Here is a 21,026-nt window from a genome sequence, read left to right on the forward strand (position 1 = left end):
TGTCTGTTCTGGAAGATTTCAGTGGAGAAATCTACCCTCGAAAAACTAACGATTATTTATTATACAGCTTCTTTAACAACATTCGTTCAAATAATAACAAGCGATGTTTGGAGTGAGAAATCTCGGAAATAAATTTGTTTCGTAACAGCAGTGTTTGCTTCCCCCTATTTTTAAGTACACTGATTTCTCTATATATGTCGCCAAGGCCTGGATAATAAACGTCGCGGAATTATCACCACTAACGCGGGGTATACCCCGCGAATATATTCTTAACTATGTTAAAAATTAACTTATTTTGAACTATGTCAAAAATAACTATGTTAAACATATTGCAATGTTGACTTTACCACTAAATTTTCAACCTACTCGCAAAGTAGAAAAACCGATAAAGTAAAATTCTATTGAAAAGAAAAAATGTAACGGCCATGGTATGTATGATTGGGACATTTATTTAGAATATTAAATCGTATACAATAATTGAATAATTTATTCGCATGGTTCTGTCGCATAATTCTGATAATCAAGAGATAATTTCATGAAATAGTCTTCGAGTTCGGTTAGATTCGTTTCGACCTTCTTTGCTGCCTTCACGAGAATTTTGTGCAGCTTTGTTAACATATCGTGCACCATGGATATCGTTGAGCTCATGCACGGGCTGACGGCAACCATGAAACCATGAGTTCTAATTACAACGTCGTGTAACAATATGCTCGAACCCTCCTTCGTTTCTGAATTATAAACAATCTGGAAATATAATAGGACGTTTTCGAGCAACTTTTTCCGTTTAGCTCAACTCTTCTACACTTATCTATGCAGACTTATTGAGTATAGCAAAATAATGATCGAAAACTTGACTAAAAAAAAAAAAATAATTTTCTATTAGTTATTGCTGTCAAGAAATTGATAATTGATTCAAACGTACGCCACATCGGTTAAACAAATTCTTCAGTTTTGACCACGAATAAGCAGCGAATCTTGTGTTGTACAGTTCGCAAATTGCTATTCCATATCTCTCCGTTGTTTCGTCCCATTTAGGCGTTTGTTTTGGAACGTCGTAACTGGACGATCTTGTTCGAGTGTGCACCGGAATATTGGCCTTGAAATGATTCTTGTCTAAACTGTGTAAATAACAATGTCATAACTAAGTGATCCTTGTTATAATTATGTGAACAATTACATCGATTTTCCGAAAATTTTGTGTTCTGCCAATTATATTAAAAATAATTATCTTGGCTCAAAATTCTGTAGTTTCATTTAAAACGCTGTGATTATGAAGAGACCGCAAAATAAGGTAAAAAATGTTTTTACAAAAAAAAAGAATGTTTTTACAAAAGAAAAAGAAAAAATTAGAACACTTCGCGCATAAAAATTGTTATCTATTTTCCTGTTTTAAAATCCTCCAGAAATTATTTACTGGTATGTTCCTCCAATTGCAAATTTCATCCAATCTATGTAGCTCTGCACATAGGAATAAAATGGCTCTACATTCTTCACCAAAACCACCACTTTCTCTTTACGTTTGTCCATGTAACAATAACAATCGATGGTCGCATAACCGAAATAGCCTTCATTTTGCATCCCTTTGGCCAATTTGTTTATATCCGGTTCAAGTTTACTATTGTTGAACGATGTTTGCGGCATCATGAAAATGTTCGTCGAGATGGTGCAAATATCTGCCAACGAAATTACTTATTACTTTCCAAAATCGTGATACCTACTCTCCAAATAATCTTCCATACTTCTAATCCTATAAAATAATTCTAATGTTGCAAACAATATTTGTCTATTATCGGAGTCACGAACAATTCGTACCAAACGTTTTGACTGTAACATTGAAGAACAGTGTTGCTACTGTCTGCGATCATTATATTACACTCTTCGAATATTAACAAACGCACCAAATTCGGAATTACAATAATCAACATACTTCTTTTAAAAAATTCCCAGAAGGGGAACTGAGTGAACTAAGAAAATCTGGTCAAAACATTCTAAAAGATGTTACTACAATTATTTCTACCGCTCAATATTATTAAAAAAAAAATAATAATAATAATAATCTGCTAATACTTCGTTACTATGCTACGAAGCAAATCCTAACTCTATCGTTGCTTAGAAAAGGTCAAAACCGGGTGGTTGCAGTGAGACAACAGCACATACCTACACGCACCATGTCAGCGGTACCCAACCACTTCAGCTTCTCTTTAGTCCCTTTCTTGGGAATGAATAAACAAACAGAGATAATTTTAACATCATTCTGAGGTGGTACCGCTTGCACCATGCATCCAAATTTCTGCACGTGAGCGTAAAACTCCGCCCAAGAATCGTACAGCCTGGACAGTCGAGTAACACCGGAAATAACATTCGGCAAATGTTCCTCCAGCTTCGCGAGGAAGTTGTTCCGCACGGTGCAATTCGCGTCCCACTGGTCGCCGAATCTTTTTCTCTCTTTCCGTAGACTCGGCATGAACGGTATACTGATGTGATTAATAAGGAATATACCGCGATGCTTCGAGAACGATCCGAAATTCATTTTGAACACCCACACGCAAACGTCCGTGTGATGAATGATCAAGCGAGCAAGCCCGGTGCAAAGAGTCGCATAGTCGTGTATATCGGCGTGATAAGGAGGCTGCGACAATCCGAACGCGGCGACCATGCGGACTACGTTGGATCTGTGTAAGAACTTGCTCTGAACCTCCATGTCAGGGCTCAATAAGGCAACGCCGAGGTTCCCAGCTAATCTCATGTCGCATTCGTCGATGACCCACGGCAAAAAGTATGCGCGTTTGCCAGCGATCTTCTTTCTGACCTCGTTAAGGGACTCCTCCGAACAGTGCAGAACCCTAGAGATGTTCAACGCGCGTTTCTGGAAGGTGTCCCCTTCGGAAAGAGCGACGAATGTGATCCTCTTCGCGATGTCGTCTTCCGGGGATATCGACTCGATGAAATCGCTGTACATCAACAGCAACTCCCGCGTGGGCTGTATGGGCAGGATGTACACCACTTCGGTGTTCGGATTTCGAACGAAACAGATCCTTAGTATGTTCATGTTTTGCGTCATAGCGAATTTATTCGGGCTATAGCGCTGCCGCAATTCCATAGGGTAGCCGAGAGACGTTAAATGTATAACTACGTGCGGTTTCTTAATCATGGAGCTGAATTCTTTATTCAATTTTGCAGACAGCTCTCGTGTCGCTTGCAAAGACATCAACATGTTCTTCAGATAACGTTCGCGAATCTCTTTCTTCTTCTTCACTGATAGCCAGTTCAGCCATAACACGTTGGCGGCTATGTAGAAATGCTGCGATCCCAGTATTTTCTGACGTAACTTTAACAAATGTTCAAATTTTATTAAAAATGGTACTCGACAATTTTGTATGTGTTCAATGCACATGTATATACAATGTAGGAATATGTATATGTATAGAAGAAAACTATTGTGCTGTTCAAATCTTCGTCCAGACTCACTTCATTTAAACTAATTCAAAATGATTTACTTAAGAAAAATGATTTACCAAATAGCCACGGAAGCAGGTTTGTATAAGTGTCGCAGCTATCCCCTTTCCTAGTTCGGTTTGAAGCTGCAATTTCCAAGATTTCAACCAAACACTCTCTTTATCATTTTGTAAGAGAGATACCAGATTATCCTTCGACAATATAAAGCTCATTCCATTCTCTCGAATATTCGACAAAAAGGTAAAAGTAGCTTTCGGATCGAAGTGTAAAGTTGGTATATGGCGTTTCGATAGAATGTTTTCTATTTGCGGACATAATACCAAGTTCCACTTTGATCCATACTGCTTTCCGTGCAGGTCCAACGTTTTCGTCCAAATAACACAGCTTACGAATTTTCCATCGCTGAACTTTAGATTATTTATCTTCGATAATTCGTGTTCCAGAGAGAACACTTTAAACGAATCGTATTCTTTACGAATTTCGGAAAATGTGTCCGTCTTCGATGGCTGTACTGTCAATCGACGATTCGAACTATCGTATTTGGCATTTTGATCTGATGTTCTAGAATACATATTGCATTGTACTCATTAAATTTAAAAATTAGCATTGCTGGGGAGTAACGTTATACAAATATTCGGTATTAATAATTTCAAGAGAAAATCAAAGTTCGATTTTTTTGGAAAACAAAATCTCAGCCAAAAGAACAGTTTTAATCCTATCTCTCCAAAGAATTTTTAACAATAAAAATCAACCGTATAATATTCAATACATAAATGACATTCGAAACACAGTTACAACAAAAAGAAGTACCTATGATGTGTGTCTGCATTTAAATTAAAACAGAATTTTTTATTTCCCTCCTAACAAATATTTAGTGCTTCATCGAAAAAAGTACCTACTAGTCGTTTAACAAATATTGAGTATCTCGTAGGAAAAATTACCTACTTATGGGTCAGATTTCTGGGCAGAGAAAACATTTTGGATCTAAGGTATATCATGTCTTGCATGAATTTCAAATCAGACTCGTCGAATTCTGTTTGCATGGGCCCCTTCGGTTTAACTAAAATATTCTGAATATTTTCCAGTCTCCATTTCGGTACATTTTCCCAAAAACAGTGACAGGGTATCTCGTCGTTCGTTTCATTGTCCAAATCGTAATAGGGAAACATCTCGCTAACTTTTTTCATGTTCCGCAATGATAAATGAGTTGGTGGTTGCATTTGTCCTTCCGCTGCTGACAGCAAACTGATTTTCAACCATAATAGATGTTCCTCGATCGTTTGTTCTACATCCAGGAGTTCCTTCAATGTGTTTTCATAAAAATTTCGTGTCTTCTCCAAATCTTCCAAGTTGCGTATGTCGTCAGGTAAACTAATCGCGTATAAAATCGGCAATAATTGACCGTACAGTAAAAAATGAATAAATGTTATATAGAACTGTGTGCTTCATATGTGAATACAAAATTAATTTGATTGTTAAAATTGATTTATTACTTGTAAAAATAAAAAAATTATAAATATGTTTTTTTTCATCGATTAAGTAAAAAATGTTAATAAAATAGATAAATGTTAAATTGGTATAATGAAGAGTAGTAACAAATAATGGCAATGTAACAATAAAAATTAAGACTATAGTTTTTTAAACTATACTTTCCAAGGAATTCATATAACATTAAAACAAAAAAAAAAACAAATTCAACCGTGAATAATAATTGACCTTGAAATGACCTACGGAAAAATTATTCACATACGATTGTAATTTCAATTTTTTCCTTAGATGACTCTGAGTAATTATGTTTGTCTTTTGAGACAATTTCTTATCGTCTCTCAGAAATACTTATTTTATATACGTAATGTAACTCTCAGTCACGACTATAAACATAATTACTACAAACGCCGGTGCTAATTAAAAACGCACCTCAGCCGTTTAACAATTTCGCTCCTATGATGACCCAGCAAATGTTTAGCTAGACTAAATTTCCATTTAATTGCTACTAAAGAGTTTTGAATTGCTTCTATGCAGTGCTGATACGGTATTTCCGTTCGTAATGATTTATGAAGTCGATCCATTTTGATAAGTATGGCAGCCTAGTGTGAAGTAAAATTGAATTAAATGAATAGTATATAACTTTGATAAAGTATATTTAAATGAAAGTCTATTTGTAACATTCTCTGAATCTTGCAATTCATGATAATAAAATATTTACAGCTAAATTTATTAACATATTTAGGGTCAAACAGAGAAGAAATTTTCTCTCTGGGTCAAGTGAACATTCAGTCATATTTAATTAAAGTTGTACCTTATATTTCCTTCCCAATAATCTTGTAGATCAAAATTGAGTTTTGTAGTAGTCAATAGGATACGATTTATTTGTTTGAAAATGTATTTCTTTTCGTGCACATATGCAAATGATAAGTAACTTAGGAAACGGATTCGCATAACAGCACACCGGTCATTTGCATGCTTGCATTGATACGTCATCCAAATGTGATGTGGAACCTGTGTCCCTGTGTTGTGACAAGTATACATTGAATCTCATACGTTTTACCACATCTCTAACTAATAAAACTGAATTTAGATATCAATTGACTTGCTGTAAATTGCAAATAGTTTAATATATCTATAGATTTAATCAATCTACAAAGATGGCGCTCATTTTGATTTACCTATATGTTCGTGAAGTGCTTGGTTGACATATGAAGAGGTTATATTTCTTCGTGTCTCTCATTTTATGCCTATGGGTGCGTTATAAAGAAGTTTTATAGTTATTTCATCACGAAAAGCATACAAAACAAAAAGACGATAATATATTGAACCGAACTCCATTATTAGCGATTGTTAAAGAATTACCGAGCTTCTATGACAGTGGATTGTCAAAGTATGTTATTGAATGTTTTAATATTCCTAATCAAATATACAGTTTTGTATTCATTTGTCATTTTATTCGACACTTCTGTAAAAAAGGTGAATCTAGGCTTCAAATAATTATTTCATATTATGTTCATAATCAGACTATAACAATATAAAATTATCAAACGTATAATGCTGTCTCAAATAATGGGAGTAGCTAGTTACTGAACACATTTATCAGTGACTAAAACACAAGAATTTCTTATATTTGAAATTCCATATGTTGCTTTACTTTCAGAAGTTTAAGGGACGGCAATGGGGGCAACACCAAGTCGGAACGACGATCTTTCCAAAAATGTTTATTTGGAAAGATTCTGTGGAAAAAAGAGTATACTGCCAAATGATCCGTTTTGGGATACTTTTCTATCCTATAACATGCGTCCACCTGTTACAAGGAATGATCAAATAGAACTAGACTCTCGTTTGGACTCGTCTTGTCAACAACTGCTTGCCAACAATTTGACCACTGGCAACTTTGGCAGTTTAATACAAGTTGCTCTTACTCGTGCCAGCAACTTGCTTGCACCAACACAGAATCAGAAGTATGGTGTACTCTTTCTCTAAGAATATATACAGTAGGTTCTTGCTTATTGCACTCTCCATCAAATGCTCATTCTTTACACGAACCTCGTCTGTTGCATTTTGTTTGCGCAAGGTGAGGAATGTAGCTTAGTGGAAATGATAATTATTATATCATTGTATGTATACACATTGATCGCTGCTTTGATTCAATAGTGGGAGAGTTATAGGTGGGAATCTTGTATGATTGAGTAGACACCTTTTTCATCGCAATATCTTGTCTGAAATCCTTGTCTGGTTCTCGTGCAACGAGCGAGTACCTACTGTATTTAGAAAAAAAAGTTTAAATGTTTGATGACTATTTATGCCCACAAGTATTTTCATCTAATATTACTTTGTAGAATCATATCAGCATGGCAAACATATAATGCATTGTTTGCGATAAGATGTATATTAAAATATTTAATTGAAACTGTTGGCGAAGAAGAAATGATAAAATACATAGAAGCACCTCAATTACCTGTACCGAATCAAACAATTTCATCTTATAGACTAGAAGACTTTTACGATGCTTTAGCTGATATCATAACAGATGTACCATTATGGTAAGACATTATCTTTTACATTATAACATTTCATTAATATAATACTTCTTAAAATATTAATAAGATCCACTCTAAACTTCATAATCATTACTATAAGCATACATATGAAAAAGAGTAACAATGAACACATAAATGCTTTATATATAATTACTTTTTAGTTAACCATTTATGATAGAAGTCCTATTTTATATCAAAATTTTGTTTTTCACAGTGAATTCACATATGTCGTTCATCTAGAAGCGATAAATTGCTTACTTGTACTACTTTCGGTACAATTATTTTCACAAACTGCGGCTGAATACAGCTCCATTTACAGAATAGCAATGCATTCACATTCTAGTGAACATGCACCAGCAATGGTTTCTACATTATTGCATAATTTTGTGCAGCAAGAACATGCTCCTCCAGGGTTGCTTACTCAACAAGCGGGAGGAAGTATTGTCTTTAGTATAGCGGGTATGTTTGATTATACGATATAGTATCATTAGAGGGTGTGCGAAAACCCGAAAATGTCGGCTCGGGACGGGTTGAGAATTTTATTCAAGGTCAGGACAGGTTCTCGCACACCTCTAATATTGTGTTTGTAAATAGTCTACTACAATGATATTACAAATATTTGTTGTGAAACAAATGTTCTATTTAGTGTACTCAAATTACTACTTACTGTGCGTGACACACAAAATTTATTTCAGCTGGTTTATGGAATGTGATTACAATGGGTATGGGTAGTAGTTTAAAAAATGTACAAGTTTCAAGTAGTAATGCTTCTGAAGCAGAAGAAAGAAAACGTGATACGGAAACACCACTTGCTAGTCAATCTTTATTATTGTTACTGGTTTTAACGAATCATTGTACCGCAACACAGAACCCTTACAGAAATGCTCTCTTCAGTTTTGTTGATATGCAAGGTGAGTACAGTAACACATTAATATAAATTATCTCTAGCATGAAATAATAAAAAATGAAAGAAACGTCTTCATGTGAATAATTTCGAAATAAACGCATGATTTTTTAGAAGATTATTCTGCAATACAAGCAAAAGGTGCATTTAGATTTAATTTAAATAAATTGTACAATACTATATGTAAAATACCAAACACGGATGAAGTTACGTTATTGTTGTATATGTTACTGCATAGAAATTCAAGTGTAAAACAAGACATCATGAGAAGACCAGATATACAACTATTGGTGAATATAGAATAGTTAATTTATTAATAGTATAAGTTGGTACTACAGCAAGTATAATGGAAATAAAAAAAAAATAAATTAGAAATCTCTATGTTTCTACAGGTAACACCAATATTACAAATATTATATCATGCTCCAAACAATACATCTCATCACATTTATATGTCTCTCATCATTCTTCTTATCTTGAGTGAAGATGAAACGTTCAATAAAAGAATACATGAAATAGTAAGTATATTCATGCATGAGCATCAATCAATTTTTGCATTAACTCTCATAATTACACATGAAAAATATGTTGAAGTGCTAATGATGTTATAATTATTAGATGCTTAAAGGTGTAAGTTGGTACACAGAAAGATCAATAAGTGAAATATCACTAGGAGGTCTTCTAATTCTTGTTGTTATAAGGACAATTCAATACAACATGTTTAAAATGAGGGTAAGATTATAAATATACATGCGAATCTAAATATAAATAATAAATGGATACAGGTAACAAAATATTTTTTACTGTCTCATTGTAGGATAAATATTTGCACACAAATTGTTTAGCAGCTCTAGCAAACATGTCTGCGCAATTCACATCTTTACATCCTTATGTTAGTCAAAGACTGTTAAGTTTATTTGAAACTCTTGCGAAGAAGCACGTCAGACTGGAAGCAAAAATACAATCACAACCTTCAATTCCTCCTGACAGCACTGCAATTGCAGTTAATGGGACTACTACAAACACAGACTTGGTATGGTTCAGCAGTACATGGCATCAAATAATTTTATTAAAAAATGTAACCGAGTACAAACGATGTACATTATGTTTCAGATTCAGGATTTAACGATACTCGAAGAAGTATTACGAATGGTATTAGAAATCATAAATAGCTGCTTAACTTACAGGCTTGCACATAATCCAAATTTAATATACACGCTCTTATACAAAAAGGATATTTTTCAACCATTCAGAACACACACAGCATTTCAAGATATTGTGCAAAATATAGATTCTGTGAGTAAAATAAATATTTTTAGTATCTATAGTCGCAATAGTTCGCCAATAAATGAAATAATAACGAACAAAATTGTAGGTCATTAATTTCTTTTCTTATAAATTGGAGCAAAAGGATCAATCTCAACTTGGTGTCAGTCAAGTATTAACTACGATTCAACAAGGTACTAGCGAATGGCCTCGAGATCGGTTAAGGGTAAGCGTAAAATAATTCTATTTGTACAATGTATTATTTTTTCTTCAGTATGCCCCCAATTGCATAAAAATTTAGTTTTAAAATAATAAGCTACTTTCAATTTTTGTTGTATTACATAATGTAATTAGTAATTAGTAGTTACATAATGTAATTACAGAAATTTCCGGAACTGAAATTTAAATATGTGGAAGAAGAACAACCAGAAGAATTTTTCATTCCGTATGTATGGAGTGTTGTTTGTCAAAGTGCTCTCCTGCATTGGAGTGCAGAGAACATCAAATTATTTTCTCCGCATAACAGTGATCAAACAGCGATTATTCTTTGTTTATATTGAGCCACGGACTGCCTGTTGCAGTAATTATAGGTAATTGTAACCAAGCAAGAAATTTGCGAAGCAATATTACATGACGGGACGTTTATTTGATATGGACTGGAACCGATATTTTCGTTATTTATTGTAAAAGTAAACAAAGTTGATGTATAGGAAAAAATTCTAAAAAGTATATGTTCATTTTACATTTGGAATCCATTTAATCGTACTAATATCTTGCCTTCATGGAGATTACGATTAACCATATTAATATTCACTTTTGTAAAATAACTTTCCGTTGTCCATATTTTGCAATAGGTGGAGTAAATACTATTTAACGGTAATAGTGGGTATTAAGAAACACGAAATATTTTAATATTTTTAATTTATGAGCCTAAACAGTAGCATTAATAAGAAATTCAATTTGATATTGTAACGGAGTTCTGTATTGCTAAGACTGGGAACGCAATTCATTATTCTCTGAAGTGCATCATGTCGTATTAAGTATTTATCATAATTAGCGCATGAAAATAACGAAACATTCGACTGAGTGGTTTTAAAAAGCACAGTAAAAAGGTGACCCCTAAATACTAATTATTTCTGCCACAAAAATTCGCTAAAAAAAATGTAAACAAACATTTTCGAATGTCCAGTATCCTAATAAATATGTATGTCATTAAAACATATACATGATTGAATTTTGTATTAGATTTTCTGATCTGGACTAAATTAAAGATCTGGACAAGATTTTTCGTGTTAACTTACTCAAACGCTATTTTGGAGACTACATATAATTATCAAGAAGATTCTAAATATTTTATGTAAAAACGTAGATGAATTCTATTAATTTATTTTTAGGAAAATATCGTTCTATGTCATTATTTATAATAATCACTGATGTTTGTTTACATTTTACAGGACGCATGTTTAATTGTAAATATATAATATCTATTTAAGTACATATAAAAAATATTAAATTAATATCTATTTAATAAAAATTGATAAAATTCCAAAATGCGGCAGCAGTTATATAAACGTGCAATTGATGCTATTGAACGTGTCAGGGAATTTTCATTTGAAAATATATAATGTATAATTTTTAAATAGTATATATGTATATAGTACTCATTATACTATATACACATATACGTGTATACAGAAATAAAAGATTCCGACATTTATAAAGAGTATTAGTCTATTTTATTGAGTATCCTATCTAGAATATTACGAAAAATTAACTTAATATTCCAAATGTATGTAAGATATCACTGAGTAAAAAGTAAAAAATTCTGACAACTATATAAAATGTATTTTTTTCTAAGAAAAATATACAATAAAATAATAATTCAATGCCATAATCCCCGCAGTGTGAAGAATTGGATGGGATATCATAGAATCTTAAAAATAAAATAAAAAATGCCTTAATAACAAATATTTATCGTACACGCGAAATAAATATTTGTTAATAAGGCGTTCTTTGAACAAGCTACAAATGTATAAAATATAGAAGAATGTTCATCTTCCAGAATAGATTATATCTTAAAAAAGTTTGGACCACTGATTTAACAAATACTCTTCAATTGAAATATAATACATAATTCAGAGTAAAAAGGGAGCAATTAATATTCAACTATAATTCAGCCTATAGGACACATTTGGGACAAGACCCAACAACTTTTTGGAATCAGAAACAGAAAATTCGTTGATAGGTAGAACTGAATATAAGTAATATTGTTTAACATTTACAGTCAGCGTTAGAAAGAGATACAACTTCTGAAATTACCTAATCTGTCAAATATGTTTCTTGCGAACCATTTTAGCCGAGTGTCGCAGAAACTGGTGATTTCTACTTCAGTGTATGTCCTCTTGGACGAGATTGTGTCTCATCAACAACGAAATCCCAATGTGTCCCATCGGCTGCAAAGGAACAGTTCATTCGCTTTTTCGAATGTACATCTTTATTAAACAAATACAGTTGACGTCTTAATGTTATTTATAATATGTCGTTATAGATAGTATTTCACTTTCCTAGCCTGTGCAGCGTGTATATGCGGCCGCGTGTTCAGTGTCTTCTGTGTGTATGTCACGTGTATAATAGTCTATTGCTAATATTTTTCTCTGTCGAACGATTCTTCAGGTTGCGGGGGAACAACGATGTTGTAATTTCACGTTTCCGCGCGTCCCGAGCAACTCATCAGCGGTGTCGCGTTGAAACCAAAAGAAATTTTCCGTGTCGTAAACCATTTCTTTCTTTTTCCCTTTTTTGTTCGCGCCTTAGCTAATATACCTCCACGTTACGACCTTGAAACGTGCTTAGCGTACTGATAGTATCGTTATTCATATTAATTAAATTCCTTAACTGTACTATATATCAATTACTTAATCTTATTAGTTAACACACAATCAATCTGCGATGGGAGGGAATTTAGTCGGCCCGTAATCATTTCATTTTACGGCCTAGCTAGTCGGTAGTTGATTTATTTCATTCATTACAACGTCACCGTAGGATCGGCTCTCTCACATTATTTTCCGCTCTTCCCAGCTCGAGAACGTCGAATTTCATCCCGAAAAAAAAAATTACTCGCGGTTACCGCGCACGCGGTATATCATCTTTACCGATTTTATTCTCTTTCTTGTTTTTCTTTTGTTCTCAGACAAACGCGAGATGTATACATACCGCACATTTCTTTACGGATCGGTGGTGAACATATTCGTGTTGCATGTATCTGTCTTTGCGCCCCGGGTGCCCTAACAGAGTCCGAAAAAATCCGAGCAGGTCTCCCGCGGGAACGTAGATCGTCGATCCTCGATCGCGACACAACTGTTCCCACGATCGACGCGGCCCGCGGCTGTGGTGAAATTCAAAATATGTATTCTGCTGACTATTTAGGCGAACGGTACGTGTAAATGTCGAAGAGTATGTATATTCATTATACGTAAACATACATACATACACGGGTACATGTGCATATGTATACGTACACTAGCTGCCTACAAAATACAATAGTACATTACAAATTTCATACCGTCTCGACTCTGTTTCTTTTCATTTTCTTTTTATATCATCATTTGCAAACAGCTTAGATATATTTTTATGTATAATATATATTATAATAGTATAATCTAGTTGGATTTGTTCTGCGTAGTTCCTTTCTTTCCCATAATTAATAATTAAGTACATCTTTAGAGCAAATGTGTACACCTAGTTAGGTTGTAGCGGTGTCCGTTTCTATCTCATCATTTTCTTCTCAATCTTTCTCCATCTTTCTTTCTTTCTTTCTTCCTTCCTTCATTCCTGTTTTACGGATATCGTTGCCGGACGAGAGAGGAGACTACTTGATATCTTCTTCCAAACGACTCGTTAGACCGAGCAACAAAAGAACGCTTTCTTCTCGCCTCCTCGCGATCATCCTCGTCTTCCTTCCGGACTCGCAGAATCCACCGCGATTCATCTTCATCCGACGCTCGCGATAAAGCCGCGGCGGCGCGTTCCTCTTTCTCTTCTTCTTCTTTTTTTTTCTTTCTTTTCTATTTTCTTTTTGTGCAGTTTCTCGGTTTCTTTAGATATCGATACTTTATGCCGTGTAAAAGACTCAAGAAAGGATCCGGCGGTATTGTGCGATCGTGAAGGAATGTCATCGAGTATAATTCCGCGAATACAATCGGACGAACGTTCTCTCAAGGTTTTCGTCGTCGGAACAGGCGTGTTTCTTTTTCGGATGGTCTCCGACAACATTGCACCCCGCCCGGGCGGCGCGGATCATTTTTCCCCGAGTTGTTCCACTGTACATAAGTAAAGTTCTGTATTCGACGGGTCAAACATCGATAGCTTCTCTCTCTCTCTTTCTCTCTCTCTCTCTCTCTCGGTCTCTCTCTGTCTCTCGAGGAGTCTGAACTGAACGCCGCGCAGAAACCGTGAAGCGAAGAGTTCCAAGGTCAAATTAGAGACTCGACAGTGTGTTCGTAGCTTACGTGGTCTAGTCGCGTGGAAGTTAACGAACGAATCGAGATGTGCGAACCGATAACGAGAAAAACAAAAAGCGAAAACAAAAAAAAAACCGAAAAAGACGCAGATAAACAGCGATACATAGTTTTTCTTTCACGCATCCTCTTTCGCCAGAGCGTTAATCTTTCTTTCATTATTTTTTTTTTCTCTTCTCATTTCCCCTCAAAAGCGACATTTGAAACGCTCGAAGTTTGCCCGTTCTCTCTCCTCGAATCCGAGCTCGAGAAACGCGTAAAGATGGCGTCGCGTACCTTTCGTCCGAACGCTAGACTCAAAGAAACGAAAATGATTTGTCGAAGAAGGGGGGGGGGGGGCGGCGATGACGAGAAAACAAAGTCCGCGTTTATGGCAAGTAACATCACGATAGCGAGTTGCTATGTAGGAGCTCTTCACGAAAAGTTTTCAAACTTCCGACGAATCCCTTATAAAAATGATATGATATGCTCGTTGGAAAAATAAATTGTTCATATAGTTTCTATGAATATAGATATCCCGTACACAAACTTTCAGTACTAAATATTCGATCGGTCGGTATAACTCTAAATACATAAATACATACACAAGATCCTTTCATTACTTCGTAGCGAGTATAAATGCGCAGTCAGATTTGCGAGATCATTCGTCGAGATTTAGCTATCCTGCCGGGGGATCATTGCACGTGTTCGATCGACCGAGCGATTTTTCGCGTTCGCAGCAACGGCGGGATTGTGAACGCGCGCGTGCCGAATTTTGGTTTATACGTTTTAGCGACGGCGAGAAAAATCGTCGGTTTCCGCGAATCGGCCGATATCTACTATGCGCTTGTCGCTTAACAACTATGCCGTTTCTAATAGTAATGTTTAAAATACAACAACAGTAGAGCAGTTGCCATCGAGAGCTTACCGAGCGGTACACCTAACATGCGAGATTACTGACGGGTAAATCAGTGTCGAGTTTCGCTATTAAAATATAGAGTAGAATTCAACATACTAATTTGCATAAAGGCACGTAAAAATCAGTTTCTCTATGAAAAGAGTGATTGCACAATAATTATCCTTTAAAAAATAACAAACGATATACCTCAGAAGGTTGATCGCTGCGCATTATTTAGAATAGTCGTCGCGTGTATGTGTGTGTCTGTGTTTATTTTCCTCTTTGTTTCTATTCGTCGCGCAGATGGCTGCTCACCACAGAATAATGATCGGACACTGTATGTATATGTAAGTACACGTGTCCCATGCACATACACATGTACTTCATACAGTCTGTGTACGCAATTGGATTCGCGTACACATCTATATGCATGCGCACACATGTATACAGATATGATATTATACCGTACTTAATGGTGAAGCACTATCATAAGATGCGCGGCAATGTCCTTACTAAGAGCTAAGAGTTTATAGATTGATTAGGAAGGAACATTGTGCAAATTATTACAGGTTTTCACTTACGAAAATCAAACTTGTGAAACTTGGGCAGGTATCATGCCATGGTCATAGGTTCAGCCCGATCCACGCGGTACCGATCCAGAAAGATATATTTTTTTTTTTTTATACAATTTACCCCACCAATGACTACTTTTCCCGTTTTCTTTCTTTCTTTCTTTCTTTTTTTTCGTGAATATTAATCGCGTGAACGTCTCTCTCCAACACAAGAGACACGACCGGTTAGAAAATATACATTTATGAGATCAAACGTTGACTTTAAAATTCATTGAAACGTAAGTAGAGAATCAGTTCGATTGAAAATCAAAAGTTCCAATTACGTTATCGGGCCGTCCTGCGCATCAACGAGAATAATTATAATCAACGATAGCGAATATAGTCGGCGTTAGTTAAATTTACCATAGTAAATAGTGGAATAGAATAAAAATAGAATAAATGTCAAAAGAGACAGTTAAGAGTATAAAAAAGTTCCCTTGTCCTGCTACTACTACCACTAATAATAAAATAATAATAATAATAATAATAATAATAATAGCAGCTGTAATATTATAATAACTATAATAATTAGCAGTAATAAGTGACAAATATAAATTAATTCTTCTCCGTATCTACCGAGAGGACCTCGGTAAATGTTTAAGTATTTCTCTTTCTTTTTTTCTTTCACGTGATTCTCTCGTCTACCAACATCAGCGGCATGTTGTAGAATACAAACTGTTTTAACTATTCGATAAAGCGTCCCGCACTCTTACAAATTTTGCTGGCTGTTAAGAAGAGTACTAACTAGTTGGTGCATTTACGTTTTCACGATGCCAATGTTCATGTGTATGGGGACGGATATTATAATACGACCCGCTTCCGCGGCGGCTGCATAAAAATATCGAATCGGTTTTTATCAAAAATCGAAATATCTTTAAAAGGATAACGCTTCACACTTGCAAACGTTACCCGCGAGAAGGTGTTTGTGGGGAACGATTCGAGTATAATTTACTTGAAGCTCGCTGTAGGCTAGCGTATTATGCGTTTCCATATGAAATTGCGAGAAGCGTTTCGCGCGAGAAAAAGATAGAAAAAAAAAACAAAAGAAACGAACGGAAAGGAAATGAGAGAAAAATGACTATTCGAGAGGGAACAATGGAAAGCAATGGTGAGCTAGTACTCCACTTAATCACCACACAAAGAAAGGGGATGGTGAATGCAGAGGAGGTGGGATTGTAATTTAAACATCACGATGATCCCATTCCAATTCATGAGGCGAAGTGTGGCCACGATGCCGGCCGTTGGCCAGGTCGCAATCGTTCTCGCAGTCCGAGCTATCCAGGTCGTCGTCTCTGTACGATCCATCCTCGGAGTCCGAGCTTCCGGTATCGTCGACATCCTCGTCTCTCTGGCTCGGATGATGAGGGTCGTGTTCCGTGAGCCTCTCCATCGGATTCACGGTGATAGCTAGCGCGGAATCGTCCCAGGCCATCTCAGTCTCGGCAGCTAGTTCGTCGCCGGCGGATCGTCGCCGTTTTGCGGCTCCCCTAACCCTGGCCGCTCCAACAACCGCCATCAACAGCAAGAAACAGATACAAGCGGCAACAACGATCGTCACGGCATGGCTGCCACCTGCACCGAAGCCTCTGGCCCCTTCGCGAAGAACAGTGGTCGCATATTCCTCTGGCAAGTCTGCATGATGAGGAGACAGCTGCGCGTGACCGGCGACAGGCTCCAGGATTCTAGCGATAGGCGGTTCGTCCGGAGTCGAGTGAGGAACAGCGGTGGTTTTCTCTTTCGGATGAATGACAGCCAGCGTCTGCACGTACTCGTTACTTGCAAACCGACCGCTCAGCTCGGAACAGGTCATTTTGAAAACGCGGTCGAGATAGTAAGCCGGCTTGCGGTTCGTGTACATGATCAAACGTATCAATTGTTGATAGTTGTACGGCGTGTCCGCGCCGGAAAGGACAACACCGTCTCGGTCTACACGCGCAGTGATAGAACGGAATCTACGCAGAGCGTCACCAGGCAGACCTAAGCTCTCATGATCGGGGTTCAGACTCGGATAAACGCTGACCGCGCACGCATCCATCCTAGACGTTGAGCTAGCGGTGACACGGGCATCGGGGAACACTCGCACGCCTAAACGGAAATCGGCATACTCCCTAGCTACGTAACCGGTACCGTTCACGGTGATACCCGGATGCGGCGGTATCAAGACAGAGATGTACGATAGAACGGTCGGTACCGGAAGCGGATTGTCCTCGCTGCCCTCGCATACAATCGTTGTCTCTAAACGGAAATTACGGCGGCCTGGGGTCGGGAAATGCCTGGCGTTCGAGTAACCGATACGACGGAGTAGCGTCTCGACGTTGGTGCGATTGTCCCCGTCGATTCGTACCTCGGTCAGCTCGGAATTGGTTAACAATTGGGTACCCGGCTGCAACAGGTCCATCGACGGCACGCGGATACCTTCCTGGCAATGACGCAGGCAAGACAACACTTCCAGTTTCTCGTTTTTTCCAACCAGGACAGCCAATCCGGCCAAGTATCCGCGGTAGTGGTGCTTGGTCTTGTTGTCAGAGCCTTGCCAGCAAGCGCCGACGACCAGGGTCGTATTGACGCCTTTGGCAGGGTGCAACGGCCAGTCGTCGATCACCTCCGGGTTCTTCTCGTCGGTTCGCCATTCTTCTCCGTCGACGTATAAAGTGACATGCGGGAAATCGACCTGAAGGGTATAGTGATGCCACTTGTCGTCGCAAACCTGGCCAAGCTTCCAACGCCATTCTGCAGGTCGGAAGATGTTCGGATCGCCTTCGGAGAAGTCGCGTCTCAGTAGCAAAATCAGTCTGCAGTTTCTGATAAACAGGGCGTAGTGGTGTCTATTCATTTCTGTAATCGGAGAAAGCGATTAGTGGCGGAAACAGTAGAAACAATGGAAAGAGAAATTTAACACTAGAACAACCAAGGGGGGTCAAAACATTGTCTATGGCATGAATGACTTCACGGTTAACGTACAGTAAGTTCGCTTAATATCTATGTGACCGACCCTCGTATATTCTTTAGAAAAATGATAGGCGTCGACTTGAACGCCGACGCAAATGTACATGGTGAAGCTTACTGTGGTCGTCAGCCGCGCACAAGATATGTTCCTTCACGTGGGGGTCTTGTCTGGGACGAGGTCGGTGCTTCATCCAAACGCCGATGCTGAACTTCTGCGCCAAGGTGTGGTCCAAAAGGTGGCTAGGTACAATACCAGCCGTTTCTACACCATCGAATTCGAAGATCTCATCGGACTCCCTGCCGTCGTCGCGGGCCAAAGGCGTTATCCAGGAAGTGTTAGGCCCAGAGGACGGCAGCAAGTCCACGCTGTCGCGAGCTGCGCCGCATATTTTACGTTGGTTGTGAACGCTGTATGTGTCACGGTCGCAACCTTTGCCTATATGGTCGGTATTAAGGCTTAGGGTAGCTCTGACGTTGCGCAACACGCATGGAGCGTCGCAGAGGTCCAGCCTGGCAGAGGGTAGCAAAGGTTGGGAACCGACGCCGGCAGCATAATCAACCCTTTCTGGGATTCCTCTCCAACCAGGTGCGCAGACACGGTTGACCTTGACGGTTACCATCGCCGGCGCAGACTGTTTCATGCCGCAGTCGTACGCAACCACGCTCAAGATGTAATTGTGCGAACGCTCGTAGTCTAATGGTTCGGTGTTGCGGATCGCTCCTTCATTGTCGATGATGAACGGCTGATCGGCGGTCAGGATCTCGTACTTGCAGACGTCGCCGAACTTGGGGGTGCAGTCTCTGTCGGACGCCTCCACGCGGACCACTTCTTCGTACAGGCGACCTTCGTCCACGGTGCTGACGTAGGCTGGTTGCAGGAATTGCGGTGCATACTCGTTGACGTCGACGACAGTAATGTGCACCGTTGCACTAAAAGCAAATTCAAAGAATTCTTTAAGGTTGGTAGGGCAGAATTCGAGTGAAATGTTCATGTTGATGATGTTGCGTTGACCTGTCAGCTGTAGAAATGAGTTCTTTCCACGCAGCCACAGTGAAACTTTTACCGACATATTTGTGACATTTTTCTGATTAAAATGATACCAAACACGATATAGTTCGAAGCATATTTGCCGGTTCTATTGACGATTTAGTAGAACCTCCATTATCCGAACAGTTATTCATGCTCCGCACAATATTCGAGGTTCTATTATATCTTGAATTAAATAACAAAATAGAGACCAAATTGTGTCGTGTTTGGTGTCGTTTCAATCAGAACAATGTTTTACAGAATATGTTGATAGAAGCTTCATAAATAACAATTAAAAACAGGAAAGTCTTTTCACTGGGTTAGCATGTGGTGTGTACATACACTAATAGTCTCTACTTTCAATACAAAAGGCATCGATCATCGTCTTTTTCTTCTTAAAATGTTCCTTGATGTTATTTTTCTTGTTAATCATTCTACAGGTGTCAAATAACATTGCAGAAATAATTAAGGCTGATATGTTCACAACATGTCTTATTCGTTATTATGATATTCAGTGTATATCATGTATATATAAACTTGTTAAACTACTACGAAAGTTACCTTATTGTACATTATAAAATATCTCACTCGTTCCATTCGAGCATAGTTAATTAAATGAACACGAATAAAAACAATTACAAAACCTTTGACGCAATAATATTGTGAAATAATACAAGTATGTTTGCTATAAAAATTATATCAACGTACAAGGAACCCACAGTTTCAGAGAGAATTTCATGGAAACACGTCAGTACAGATTATGAAACTGTTTAAAATCTCTCTGAAAAAATGTGAAAAAGTGAAGATGACAGATTTTTAACTAATTCAGAACAGAGGTAAAATTAAAAACAGTTTACAGAGGTAAAAGTGCAGAATGTAGACATTTTACAACAGAGAACACGTATTTGTTTAACAATGCACAACACTGAAGAAGACACGATGTAGCCTTTATAAATATTAACATTCAACCTTATTTTTTCCTCTGATTATTTGTCTTACCATTAACGGGCGTAATCAGTTAATGCATCATTAAAAATGCATTAAAGCCAACATTGTGAAATCGTTCCAGTCCAATAGAAAAATTGACGCTCAACACGTACCCGACCACATAATTTAAATTAATTACTTTATAATACGAGAGTAGAGAAGACAAAGTTTATCATAGCAATGACTTTTTAAACATTCTCACACCTCATAGACGCTAATAAAATTTGGTTTCATTAGTACATTGAAGGAAAAATTGATTTTCAGGTTTGAAGAAACCGCAATTTACAAAAGAATATAGAAAAGAACAAAAAGTTGATCAGAGACAAATCACTGAGTAGATTTGTGTTAAAGAGACTTTAACGGTCCTTCCGCCTCACATAAAAATTGAAAAACTGTTTGCAAGT

The 21,026-nt window shown here is 37.4% G+C and overlaps 3 protein-coding genes across 5 annotated transcripts in view; 1 reads left to right on the forward strand and 2 right to left on the reverse strand.

Annotated features, from left to right (window-relative positions):
• Positions 1-486: 486 nt before the first annotated feature.
• LOC143361635 (IQ motif-containing protein H) lies at positions 487-5,525 on the reverse strand. The gene is made up of 7 exons (XM_076801208.1): positions 5,374-5,525; positions 4,402-4,827; positions 3,516-4,017; positions 2,158-3,328; positions 1,415-1,673; positions 923-1,118; positions 487-744 (listed from the first exon to the last, which is right to left on the reverse strand). Exons 1-7 carry the CDS (start codon positions 5,523-5,525, stop codon positions 487-489), a joined length of 2,964 nt encoding a protein of 987 aa, XP_076657323.1.
• Positions 5,526-5,932: 407 nt separating this feature from the next.
• On the forward strand, positions 5,933-10,307 carry LOC143358647 (dymeclin). Of its 3 annotated transcripts, none has more exons than XM_076795945.1 (12): positions 5,933-6,334; positions 6,605-6,908; positions 7,287-7,490; positions 7,702-7,946; positions 8,183-8,398; positions 8,506-8,681; positions 8,784-8,909; positions 9,010-9,123; positions 9,209-9,424; positions 9,505-9,687; positions 9,767-9,883; positions 10,041-10,307. In XM_076795945.1, the coding sequence occupies exons 2-12, from the start codon at positions 6,622-6,624 to the stop codon at positions 10,215-10,217; spliced, it is 2,061 nt and encodes a 686-aa protein (XP_076652060.1). In that variant the 5' UTR covers positions 5,933-6,334; positions 6,605-6,621; the 3' UTR covers positions 10,218-10,307. The 3 variants fall into 3 exon arrangements, with proteins under 3 accessions (XP_076652060.1, XP_076652068.1, XP_076652076.1); XM_076795953.1 differs by having other exon boundaries at positions 5,933-6,197; XM_076795961.1 differs by having other exon boundaries at positions 5,933-6,197; positions 6,608-6,908.
• Positions 10,308-14,938: 4,631 nt separating this feature from the next.
• Cals (calsyntenin 1) overlaps positions 14,939-21,026 on the reverse strand; it is a 32,407-nt gene continuing 26,319 nt past the window's right edge. Inside the window, exons 3-4 of the mRNA XM_076795934.1 lie at positions 18,727-19,538; positions 14,939-18,497 (exon numbers count right to left, since the gene is read on the reverse strand). Of these exons, the coding sequence (XP_076652049.1) occupies positions 16,843-18,497; positions 18,727-19,538 (2,467 nt within the window). The 3' untranslated portion in view covers positions 14,939-16,842. The remainder of the gene's footprint in view (positions 18,498-18,726; positions 19,539-21,026) is intronic.

This window comes from Halictus rubicundus, chromosome 1 (assembly GCF_050948215.1).
Source record: "Halictus rubicundus isolate RS-2024b chromosome 1, iyHalRubi1_principal, whole genome shotgun sequence".
In the NCBI taxonomy this organism is placed as follows: domain Eukaryota; kingdom Metazoa; phylum Arthropoda; class Insecta; order Hymenoptera; family Halictidae; genus Halictus; species Halictus rubicundus.